Below are 13,710 nucleotides of genomic sequence, written 5' to 3'. Positions count from 1 at the left end.
AAGCTCCACACTGAGTTTTATGGAACTGCTTTACACGCAGCTCATATAGCTCAATATCAAAAAAACAAACAACCCAATCAAAAAATGGGCAGAAGACCTAAATAGACAATTCTCCAAAGAAGACATACAGATGGCCAAAAGGCACATGAAAAGCTGCTCAACATCACTAATTATTAGAGAAATGCAAATCAAAGCTACAATGAGGTATCACCTCACACCGGTCAGAATGGCCATCATCAAAAAATCTACAGGGGCTTCCCTGGTGGCGCAGTGGTTGAGAGTCCACCTGCCGATGCAGGCGACACGGGTTCGTGCCCCAGTCCGGGAAGATCCCACATGCCGCGGAGCGGTTAGGCCCATGAGCCATGGCCGCTGAGCCTGCGCATCCGGAGCCTGTGCTCTGCAATGGGAGAGGCCACAACAGTGAGAGGCCCGTGTACAGCTAAAAAAAAAAAAAATCTACAAATGCTGGAGAGGGTGGAGAAAAGGGAACCCTCCTACACTGTTGGTGGGAATGTAAATTGATACAGCCACTATGGAGAGCAGTATGGAGGTTCCTTAAAAAACTAAAAGTAAAATTACCATATGACCCAGTAACCTCACTACTGGGCATGTACCCAGAGAAAACCATAATTCAAAAAAACCGATGCACCCCAATGTTCATAGCAGCATTATTTACAATAGCCAGGACATGGAAGCAACCTAAATATCCATCAACAGAGGAATGGCTATAGAAGATGTGATACATATATACAATGGAATATTACTCAGCCATAAAAAGGAACAAAGCTGGGTCATTTGTAGAGACCTGGATGGACCTAGAGAGTGTCATTCAGAGTGAAGTAAGTCAGAAAGTCAACTACCATATAATAATGCATATATGGGGAATCTAGAAAAATGGTATAGATCCGGGGTCCCCAACCCCCGGGACACGGACGGGTACCAGTCCTCAGCCTGTTAGGAATCGAGCCGCACAGCAGGAGGTGAGCAGTGGGCAAGCCGTGGAAAAATTGTATTCCGTGAAACCGGTCCCTGGTGCCAAAAAGTTTGGGGACCACTGGTATAGATGATCTTATTTGCAAAGCAAAAATAGAGACATAGACGTAGAGAACAAATGTATGGATACCAAAGGGGAAAGGAATGGGGAGGGAGGAATTGGGAGATTGGGATTGACACGTATAATTTATTGACACTATGTATAAAATAGACAACTGATAGGAACATACTTTATAGCACAGGGAACTCTACCTAATACACTGTGGTAACCCAAATGGGAGAGAAGTCCAAAAGGGAGGGGATATCTGTATGTGTAGGGCTGACTCATTTTGCTGTGCAGTGGAAGCTAACACAACATTGTAAAGCAACCATACTCCAAAAAAAATTAATAAAAATAAATACTATGTAATATTTTTTAAAAAAGAATAGAAATGGCTAGAGGCAGGCTTGTTTCTGCAGACATGAGATAAGAAATTAAGTTGACACAAATACCAGAAATTGTACTAGGGTCTTTTAATTATTATTGTTATTGTTATTATTATTATTTTTAAAGACTGAGGCAGCTTAAGAATATAAGGACTTACTGCTATGCAGGAAAATAATTTTTACATACCTAAGCAATTTTATTGTGAAGTCATTTGATATAAGAAGTGTTTCAGAATAAACTTTATGAATTTTCATATTTATATAAAACATCTCTCAAAGCCCTTCTCGTTCAGGTTTATGCATCAAAAAGGTAAAGACAGGATTCGTAGTAAAACAATCTGACATCAAGAGAGTGTAAGCTCCTTAAATTTAATAGCAGAAAAACACATCAAAGCAAGAGAACAAAGCATAGTTATAGTTAATACCATCAAAGCAAGAGAACAAAGCATAGTTATAGGCAATCTTGAACTTCACTTTAGGTGAGTAGCTAGTTAGCTGAGGCTCTCATTTTTTTAATCATAGTCCTCCAAAGTGGTGTGTACAAACTCCAGCAGACAATCCACTGGGACTGGGAAGTGAATATAATAACTTGTATTTTTATTTAATTTTTTCTAATCTTTAAAATAAGTTTAGGGGAGTATATGCAAAATACAGGAGAACATGTATATAATTGTTAAGGGCTGAAACTTTTCCCCTCAAAATTCATGTTGAAGCCCTAACTCCCCCCTCCCCCGCCCACTCTCCCATCCCAGTACCTCAGAATGTGACTGCATGTGGAAATAGGGCCTTTTCAGAGGTGACTAAGTTAAAAGGAGCCCTTTAGGGTGGGTCCTAATCCAATCTGACTGGTGTCCTTATAAAGAGAAAATTTGGGTACACTGAGACACTAGAAGCAGCCATCTGTAAGCCAAGGAGAGAGGTTTCAGACAAGGTTGCCAACACCTTAACCTTGGACTCAGGCTTCAGAACTATGAGAAAATAAATTTCTGTTGTTTAAGCCACCCAGTCTGTGGTATCCTAGCAAACTAGTGCAGTAACTTTATATTTAATGTATACTAAAAATGCTTACTGAAGAGGATGTATAAAATTTGGAGACCACTGGTTCATTTACCCAGAACATAAATTGTTTCCTCATCAGCACACAAAAGGAATTTACAACTCATGCTCTAAACTGGCAAATGATTTTCTTCATATTTTCCCTTTAATATAAACGGATCCCCTTCATTAAAGGAAATTCATTTCTGATTTACTACTTTTTCTCAAAAAAATAGTCTTCTATTATTGTTTCCACAAAGACAATGGATTATTGCTATTTTGATAATTTATACCATTCTTTAATGTAAGGTTTGAAATATACGAATTTATTTTTTGGATCCACTGGAATGTATTTCTTGATAAATTAGAAGGTCATTATTAGCAGAATCTCAATTGCAAAGTATACTTCAGTCAGAGAAAAACTTAAATAGTAAAGCCAAGGATAACAAAATGAATAACCTACAGCTTTATTTGTATAAGCAGTTTCACTTTTGATATGTTTTGCCATCTGGAAGCATAGTATTTCTTTAGTGTGGAATGGGAGAAACTAAGTAACATAAAAAGCGTAGCATATAGAACCAAGTTTCAAATAAAATAAAATATTGCCATAGTAAAAGAACACTTAGTAAGAGATCAGCCTCAAATATAATGGCATATTCAATTGTTGAATGTTTCTCGACTATTCACAGAAAGTTTTACAAATTAGGTGAATTCTATTCCATCATTTGGCACTTAAACGAGCATTTCATTTTAAACTTGCAGAAAACATGGCAATTAATTTTTACAAAATTATGAATTTGCTTCCTCCATTATAAAAGTAGGCAAATTACAAAAAACTAGTTTGAAAAATTGAGGAAAACACACGACCAATAACTAAAAAATTCAGTATTAGCATTTTGCAGTATTTCTTTCTAGTGTTGCTTCTAAAAATAGTTTTCTACTTAAATCAACTACATACAGAATTGTATATATGTTATATATGCATTTTACACATATAAGTATAGAGAATTATCTTTCAAAAAAGTGAAACTATCTTTTGGTTAGTAGCTTTATCTTAACAAGAGACAGACATCAAATCATCTAGAAACATAAGGTGATATGATGTATGTTTAACTGAATTTAAAATGACAATGTTCTTTCCCATATATATAAAAATGCATGCAGAGAAAAAAGTTTTTCATGTAAAGTAACAAAAAATTTATCATTTTAATCTATCGATTTAAAATGTCAACAATCATATTTTTAAAAAGTCTTTATTTTGTTACCAAAAAGAAATCATTTAAGTTTCTCAAATGAAAAGCAAAACAGCATACTGATGAAATTATTTTTATTGTGTGAAAATGTCGTAATTCATAATGATTAAGAATAAAAATGCAGCATATAACAAAATAGGCATTTACTTGTTAAAAGCCACCTGGATTTACAAAACTTTAAAAATATTTTTAGAATGATTTAAGAATACAAATTAATTTTTGAGACAGTGATATAAAACATTTATTCCATTTTATCATATATTTAATTTCAAAATCTTGAAAATAATTTTTATTTATTTTTATTAAATGAATTCAGTAATTATTGTACACTACAGTAATCACTGTTAGGAAACAAAAATTTTAAAGATTTATATCTATTATCAAACTAGATGAATATTAAAAATGGCAAAAGTGTTAGTTTAGGTTTTAGAAAATGAATAAATGTAAATTTTACAAAAAGGAACCAAAAAAGATATACAAACAAGTTTTTTCTCTAAAATCCAATTCAAAATTTACATTGTCTTCTTGTGTTGCTTTTCCTTACACTTCAGTCACGTATCAAATTTAGGTTGTTATGAATTTTGTATCTGAAATAGAATGCTTTTTCTACTCAGTGTGCTAAGTAGGTCCCATGTACAAAACTCCAAAAAACTGCATATGATGCTGACTACAGTAATAAGTGACCTGATTGATAAACGCGTTCAATGAGTTAAAAAATGTGAATAAAATGTGATGCTCTAAAGGAAAATTTTAAAAGTAAATAATCGTATTAAATTGTCTTAGACATACTTAATCATGTTATTGTCAGATACCAGTATAAGTCTGTTATCAGTACAAGTTGCCAAACTGACCAATTTTAACAAGGTGATTACTGTTTAGGGCAGGGGTCCCCAACCCCCGGGCTGCAGACCGATACCAGTCCTTGGCCTGTTAGGAACCGGGCCACAGAGCAGGAGGTGAGGGGCGGGCGAGCAAGTGAAGCTCCATCTGTCACTCCCCATCGCCCCCCATCACTCACATTACCTCCTGAACCATCCCCCCCCCCCACCGTCCGTGGAAAAATTGTCTTCCACAGACGGTGTGTGAGGGGGATGGCCCCTGGTGCCAAAAAGTTTGGGGACTGCTGGGTTAGACTATTTTCACGTTGATGTAAATGGATGCTTTTAATTAAACATTTGAATCTATTATTCAAAATATATATCTAAAAGTTTGTCTAAATGCCAGATGAGGAAAGAATCCTATAGATGCCGTTCTTCAGTGCAAGAGAAGTACTATTATTTTAAATTAAGTAATTATTTTGGAATTATTTCTTTATAAATGTAATTTAAACCAACATTTCATTCTTATTTCTTTAGTACCCAAGTATTTCCCGGTTATAAAATAAAGTCTCTGGACTACAGTAGCTTTTCTGGTCTTTTTGCCTTTAATTTCAAGGCAAAAAAGAATTAGAATAACCTAAAAGAGTCACTGAAGCTTCTGATAGAACAAGGGAGTGAGAAGGAGCACCCTGATCTCTGAAAAGATCTAATCTTTGAAAGAGGTGTTTATTGGGACTTTTAATAATATCTCAGAAAACATTTTTATTAATTTAAAAGGCATTTAAGTCAAAAGGTATTGCAAGTGTCTCTCATTTATTGGGAACATCACCAAAGAAAAACAACAACAAAAATTCAATTAATTAATTAGTGCTTTCAAATAACATTATTTGGTAAAATAAAAATCTGAGAATCGATTTTAAAAAGATATCTTAAAATAAGGTAAAATTAGGATGTATATTTCAAGAACAGTACTACTATAAAACATACCTCAAACCATATAAATATATCCTGTTTGTATAGTTCATGTCTGTTAAGTAAATCAACTCCATTTTCCAGACACAGTTTAAACAAAGCATCTATAGAAAAGTGCACAGTCAATATCTTAGTAATTAAAATTCTTAAACCAAAGTTTTAGAAAAATATAAAAAGTTAAAAATTTATGTTATAAATTCCTAAGAATTCCCTTTCCATGCACATATATCTTACAAATGTTTAAGATACAGAAATAAAGACTATTAAACAAATAGTAAAGAAAGTGTACAGAGTCCATTGGCTCTTTTTCTGAACAGCTTTTCCTTCAGGAATATGCCCATGAGTGGGGATGTATAAATCAGAGTCAACACCAATTTTTGCTAACTTGGTCCAAATGCTTGTCCCATTTGCTGGTCATTTTGCTTCTTTTTTTTCTTTGAACCATGAAGACCATGGGTAAGTAATTATCAAAACAGTCAGGTCTTTGGCTCACTGATACTGCTACGGTTGTCTTGCCCCAGTCATTGATGTTCAGGGTTTTTCTCCTTTGAGAAAGAAGGTCCTCCAGCTCATCTTGCCGACCTTAACAGAGCACGTCCACATGAGTTGGTTATGATATGATGTCGTGAGAATCACTGTTAGGTCTCTGTCGCACAGCCAGGGGAGGCAGTGGCTTCCCGTAGAAGTCTGTGCAAAGAAGGGATACCAAAAGTATACAAGTCTTATGGTAAATCAAGATTTCTGACACAATTCATTAATTTCCGCCTTTAAAAGAGTAAGACACTCTGACTTTACAGGTGAAGCAGTGGTTGGGGAGGACAGGGGAAAGAAAAGGCAGAATCCAAAAAAACTTGAATAAGTTCAAAACACAACCACTAGCATAAATTCATAACTCTAGGTTATAAATTAATCTCTACTTGATTTAATAAAAAGCTGCACCTAATGTATATATTATTATTATTGTTTCCAATTAAGTGTTCACATTAGAGCAAAACAAACAACAAACATCTAAAATTTATGGAACCTATTGCCAAAGCCCTGATAAAATCAGTATTTGTACAATCCATGTCCTTGTCCAATGGTTATTACTTCTAGGAATTTGCAGAGAAAAATTCATTAATTATCAGAGTGTTCTGGTACATAGGAATCTTTTACAATGATGCTTCAATATAGTTCATTGATTTAGGGCATATCTGATACAGAAACAGTCTTAATTTGTACTTCATAATAAGTTCCTAGCCCTTAATTATCATAAATTTAGGTTTATAAATTTAATAGCATATGGAAACCTTCAGTAAGTATTTTCTGGCCTATTACCTTAAAATTATTCTAGAAGCACAGGTGTTCAAGATTACTTGAAATAAATATATTAAAAATATATTTAGGGGCCCATTTCCAGTTCTGCATGTGCCAGAGTTTAGCTAAGCTACTCCATGGTATTGCTGCCTCAGCATCTATTTTGTCTGGCCAAGTGGCCTGTGGGGGCCTTAAATACATACTAGCACCTCATGCAAGAACATGCTCTAGAAAACGGCCTGCAGAATCACAGGTAAATGCTAAGTTCCTGATATGACTTCCCCAATGGCCTTCGTGATCAACTGTCTCCCTCACCTTCCCTTAGATAATACCCCAGAGGAACTTACCAAAATTCTGCTGTTTTGGTTTAAACTGACCAATCTGGCCTTAGCCTGGCAACCCCAAAGCACTCCATCCACAGACCCCAATAAAGGCATGTGGCCCAGGTACTGCAGTTCTCTCTGCCTACACCTTGCCTTGACCTCCCACCTCCCACTGTGGAACCCTTGAAGCATGTCATGTACTTCCTCCAGGACCTGTGAGTAATTTCTCTATTTCAATTTCTCTTCTGGTCTTTTTGAACTGAGGCCAGGGGCTCTACTTAACAAACATTAATTTAGCAAAGTCCTAACAGCACTTAAGAAGCTTAGAAGTCACTCCATACTAACGAGAAGTAAAGAGCTGAACAGACTAAAAAATCACCAGTTCTTCTGGGATCCATAAGAGAGGGGAGGTCACAAAACAAACCACTACCCTCAATATTGGAGAGACAGGCAAACACAGGAAGTCTCAGTTTACCAGGCCAGACATTCATGAATGGAAAGTGCTGAGGGAACCAGTGCTCACGTAGGAAAACCTGAAATGTGATTGACAAAATGCTGGATGCTCAGTGTGGACAAGCCTGAGAGTTAAAACCTCCAGGGAAATTAAGTCATAAGGGGGACAACCACCCCCCGCCCCCGATATTGTGAGATTCAGCTCCAGGAGCCTGAACAAATTCCCACAGTAAATACTGGAGAAAAATCCCCTCCTGCTCACAGCAGAGCAGGGGAAAAGGAACCATTATGAAATACCTTGGAGTATTTTGTTCTTAACAAGGCCTGCACTCAGAGGAAACAAGTTAACCAGAGCCTAACCCGCTGGGGTATTATCAGAACCTAACCCACCTGGGGAATTATCAGAACCTAACCCACCTGGGGAAGAGCAATAACCAATTCCAGCTGACCCTAGCCATGCTGTACCACTTAATGGGGGAGAAAAAAAATTTGAGAAACTCTTATGAAGTTAACAGTCCAGAGGCACAAGCTCACTAAAAGACTTGAGACCTAATCACAGTAATATAGAATGCTTCCCCTGCCACCACACAGCACCATGGCATTACTAAAGGCCTATTTACAGTAGTTCCTTTCACCAAGTACATCATGCTGGACTATCAAGAAAAAAGTCCAGAAGGCAAAAGCACAATTTGAAGAGACAGAACAAGCATCAAAACAAGATATGGCACTGATACTGGAATTATCAGGCCAGGTATTTAAAACAACTATGACTAATCAGCTAAGGGCTTTAATGGATGAAGTAGACAGCATGCAAGAACAGATGGGAAATGTAAGCAGAGAGATGGAAGTCTTAAGAACCAAAAAGAAATGCTTTTGGAAAAAGAGAAAAAAACTCTGTAACAGAAATGAAGAATGCATTTGATGGGTTTATTAGTAAACTGGACATGGCTGGGAAAAGAGAAATATATCAATAGAATCCTTGAAAACTAAAAAGCAAAAAGAACTGAAAAGAAAAAAAGAGAACATCCGAGAACTGTTCAAGCACCAAAGGTCTAACATACATGTAATGAGAATACCAGAAGGAGAAGAGAGAAAGGAGCAGAAGCAACATCTGAAGCAATAATGACTGAGAATTTCCTCAAATTAACGTCAAACACCAAACACCAGAGTCAAGAAACTTGGAGAACATTGTGCAGGATAAATGTCCCCAAAACTACATCTAGGTGTATCATTTTCACATTACAGAAAATCAAGGAAAAAAAAAATCCTGAAAGAAGCCAGGGGGGAAAAACCACTTTTCCAGTAGGTGGACAAAGGTAAGAATTACATTCAACTTCTCCCCAGAAACCATGCAAGCAAGAAGAAAGTACAGTGAAATTTTTTAAGTATTTAGAGAAAAAAAACTGCCACCAACCTAGAATTCTATACCCTGCAAAATTATTCCTCAAAAGTAAAAGAGAAATAAAAACTTTCTCAGAAAAAAAAAAACTGAAGGAATCTGTTCCCATTAGACCTGCCTTGAAAGAGATGTTAAAAGTTCTTCAGACAGAAGGAAAATAATAAACATCAGAAACCCAGATTTACATAAAGAATGAAAAAGTATCAAAGAAGAAATATGTGAAGGTAAAATGAAAACTTATTTTTCATATTCTTAATTGATCTAACAGATAACAGTTTGTTCAAAATATTAATAGCAACAATGTATCTGATTATATATACTTATATGCATATCTTATGTACATATATGCTTATATATAAATGCTTATATATGCTTATATATATGCTTATGTATGCTTATATATAAATGGAATGGATGATAGCAATGAAACAAGGGACAGGAGGAAAGAATTAGGATTCTTTGGTTATTATAGGTATTCACACTACCCATTAAGTTGTATAGTATTATTTGAAAGTGGACTTGGATTCGTTGTGAATGTATACTGCAAACTCTAGGGCTGCCACTAAAAAAAAGGCCATGACAAAGGAGGCAAGAATATACAATGGAGAAAAGACAGCCTCTTCAATATATGGTACTGGGAAAACTGGAGAGTTACATGCAAAATAATCAAACTGGATTACCTTCTCACACCATATACAAAAATAAATTTTAAATGACTAAAGACTTAAATGTAAAATGTGAAACCATAAAAATCCTAGAAAAAAACATAGGCAGTGCACTCTATGACATCAGTGTTAACGATATTTTTTGGATGTCTCCTCAGTCAAGGGAAACAAAAGCAAAAATAAACAAATGGGACTACATCAAACTAAAAAGCTTTTGCATAGCAAGGAAACTATGAACAAAACGAAAGCCTACTGAATGGGAGAAGATATTTGCAAATGATATATCCAATAAGGGGTTAACATCTGAATATAGAAATTCATACAACTCAACATCAAAAAAACAAACAATCCAATTAAAAAATGGGCTAGAGGACCTAAAGAGACATTATTCCAAAGAAAACAGACAGATGGCCAACAGACAAGTGAATAGTTGCTCAACATCACTATCATCAGGGAAATTCAAATCAAAACCACAATGAGATATCACCTCACACTTGTCAGAATGGCTATCATCAAAAACAACACAAATAACAAATGTTGGTGAAGATGTGGAGAAAAGGGAACCCTCATGCACTGTTGGTGGGAAAGTAAACAGCACAGCAGCCACTATGAAAAACAGTATGGAAGTTCCTCAAAAAATTAAAAATAGAACTACCATACAGTCCAGCAATTCTACTTCTGGTTATTTTTCCAAAAAAAACAAAAACACTAATTCAAAAAGATATGTGCACCCCCCATATTCATTACAGCATTATTCACAATAGCCAAGATATGAAACAACCTTAAGCGCCCATCAATAGACGAATGGATAAAGAAGATGTGATACACATACAAACGCGCGCACACACACACACACACACACACACACACTCACTGGAATATCACTCAGCCAGAAAAAAAAAAAAAAGGATACCTTACCATTTTGACAACATGGATAGACTTAGAGAGTATTATGCTAAATGAAACAAGTCAGACAAATACTGTATGATATCACTAGCATGTGGAATCTAAAAAAAAACCAAATGAACAAACATAAAACAGAAACAGTCATAGATACAGAGAACAAACAGATAGCTGCTGGACAGGGGAGGTGGGTAGCAAGGGCAGTAGGGTGCGGGGGGGATGAGTGAAGTAGGTGAGGGAAATTAAGAGGTACAAATTTCCAGTTACAAAATACATGAGTCACAGGGATGAAATGTACAGAATGGGGAATATAGTCAATAATAATGTAGTATCTTTGTATGGTGATGAAGGTGGTCAAAAGGTACAAACTTCCAGTTGTAAAATAAGTAAGTACTAGGAATGTCATGTAAAGCATGATTAATTAATTAACACTGCTATATGTTATATATGAAAGTTGTTAAATCTGAACAGTTCTCATCACAAGGAAAAAGTTTCTTTTTCTTTTGTTTTTATCTGTATGAGATGATGGATGTTCACTAAGTTTATTGTGATAATCACTTTATGATGTATATAAGTCAAGTCATTATGCTGTATACTTTAATCTTATATAGTGCTTTAAATCAATTATATCTCAATAAAACTGGAAGGAAAAAATAAAAAATAAATAAAATAATGAATCTGAATAAATTTCAATGTAAGAAAGAGAAATAGAAAATTACCTTTAGGCAAATACCACAGTAATAATTATTGCAGACACAGTCCAATGATGGAGGCTAAAACTAATAGGCTAAAGTTTGTGGAGAACAGAATATTTTCATAATCTCAAAGAATCACTTCTATTTACTAATTACAAAGTGGGAAAACAGTAACATTTTACAATGTGGTAAATACCACCTTATCCAAATGATCAAGGTTAACAGCACCAGTAATGAGACATACCAACATCATGTACCCCCTATTTCAAACATTTTGAACATCAGTTTGGTTAAACAGTCAGATTTGCTCTTGTGTCATCAATTTGCAGCCTCTACCAGAGTGTACCATACACAATACATGATTTGCCACAGCTATATCATTGCTTAACAAAAAAACAATTTTAAATAATAAACTGTATACTCTTGCCTCTTTAAAAAAATTAGGAGAAAACGATTCTTCAAGCAACTATAAATTTAAAGCAACTACTAAGCTGCAATGATGCTCTAACAAATCTTAATGTAATAGTATAATATAATGAATTCCAAGTATGGATTTCAAAGCTGGACAAACCTAAGTTCAAATCCTGATTTTGCCACTTATAGCTATGTGACCTTGGGGTATAGGTTCCTCACACAAAAAATTGTCCATCTTACAAGGCTATTAGAAGAATTAAAATGAGATAATGTACCTAAAGTGCTTAGCAATATGCCAGTCACATAGTATATACAGTTATTACTACTGCTATAATTAAAATTATAACAGAGACAATTATTTTGATAAATTTAAAGTATGCCTTTTCTAATTTCTTGATTTCAAAATTAATGAGAATTATAACACATAACAGAACTCAAGATTAAATCAGAATGAATACCGTTTCTATTATGTTTTACTTGTGGAATTTAAAAGTACCCGACTAAAAAGGTAAATCACATACACATGGCAAGAAGTATCTTTTTCCCTCCCAAGAAATTATTTTTTTTTGCAGTTGATTCTGTATTATTTCAGGATAATTCTGTATTTAATTCTGTATTTGATTTAATTTAATCATCACAAGGAAAAAGTTTCTTTTGATTAAATGTGATTCTGTATTTAACTGCCAGAATTAAATCATACTACACAAAATAGGTTTCTTATTGCCTTAAATGTAGGGGATATAAGTTGATCATAGTGCCCAACTGATATGACCAAATTAATTGACACCCATTTTTATAAAGGGTTTCAAACTTTTTAACATACAAAATTTAATCTTGATTCATATTTTAAGATTTGCAAATATTCTTTAGTTTTGCACTTGGTATTTTTGGCTAACAGAATCTTGGATTTATTTCTCATAATGTATAACATGTAACATGTTGATGAAGTACAGATTGAGAGTATTTACAAAGTGAAGAATGCATCTGTCTTACCTGTTACACAGAGTGAGGTTTACAGAAAATAAAAGAAATTAGAAAAGTAATAAAATTAAATTGCCATCAAGGTAAATGTCTCTAATCAAAGAATGGATAAGAATCTGCCTTAATTCCTAATTTGACTACAAAATATTGTTTTTCATCTCAGTAAATTTTAAGTGCCAAACCCAAATGTAGTTAACTTTTAATTATTTACCTTTGTTTGTCATATATCTGTTGTCTACTTGCCATCAACCACATTCAAATAAATGTGAACAAAGTTAGGGAAGAGAAGAGAATGAGATTATAAAATTGGCAACTATCAGCATCTCAGATGAAAATCTTATGATAAACACTAAAAACTAATTTAAGCTTTTTAATTAAAATTTTAAATTTATTATACCTACTTTCTTCTCCATTAATGAAAGCACAGTTGATTGTACATCTTTTTTTACCTAGATAAGGTATACTTTGCCTTAAAATTTATGAGAAAAAATAATAAAGATATTTTATAACTTGTGAAGTTAGGATGTCTAATTCTTTGCTCTGAGAAGTTAAATTTATTGATACATACTTAAAATTAACTGATATATTAGAACAATGGTGGTCTTAAACTTAACTAATTGATTATAATTCTTTCCCAGGAGTTCTAATTTAAAAATAAATACAGGAAAACAAAGAAAAACAAAGCAAAAACAAACAACAAAAAACAAACTTTTTAGCCCATTTTCAACCTCTTTTTTATTTGCTTGTAACTATAATGTTCCCCCTAGATGCTACCATTAGTTCTTTTCTCCTTATTCTACATACTTTCCCTCAGAAACAGGAAACTATCATTCTTTCAACTGCATTCATTCAGTAAACAATTACAGAACACCTATTACAGAACAAAGCGTTCCTATTGTGTGATGACAACTGAAAAAAAAAACAAACTACCTACATACCCTCCCACCCGCCTGTGTCCCTTTTCTCCAGAGCTCCAGAATCTTATTTGTACTGGCTTATAGAAATTTCCAAATAGATAAGACTACAGACACCTCCAGAGCAGGTTTCCTTCCTCCTCATGTATTTTCAGTCTTAGAAATAG

The 13,710-nt window shown here is 34.4% G+C and overlaps 1 protein-coding gene across 2 annotated transcripts in view; it reads right to left on the bottom strand.

The window, feature by feature from the left end:
- Window positions 1–5,457: 5,457 nt before the first annotated feature.
- The window catches only part of ARL13B (ADP ribosylation factor like GTPase 13B), a 75,341-nt gene continuing 67,088 nt past the window's right edge, over window positions 5,458–13,710 (bottom strand). For both annotated transcript variants that reach the window (XM_060098634.1, XM_060098635.1), the window contains one exon: window positions 5,458–6,187. In XM_060098634.1, coding sequence (XP_059954617.1) covers window positions 6,111–6,187 — 77 coding nt within the window. In that variant the 3' untranslated portion in view covers window positions 5,458–6,110. The remainder of the gene's footprint in view (window positions 6,188–13,710) is intronic.

This window comes from Mesoplodon densirostris, chromosome 5 (assembly GCF_025265405.1).
Source record: "Mesoplodon densirostris isolate mMesDen1 chromosome 5, mMesDen1 primary haplotype, whole genome shotgun sequence".
Lineage (NCBI taxonomy): Eukaryota > Metazoa > Chordata > Mammalia > Artiodactyla > Ziphiidae > Mesoplodon > Mesoplodon densirostris.
The sequence above is the reverse complement of the archived record's forward strand: the minus strand, read 5'-3'. Positions and strand labels throughout refer to the sequence as shown.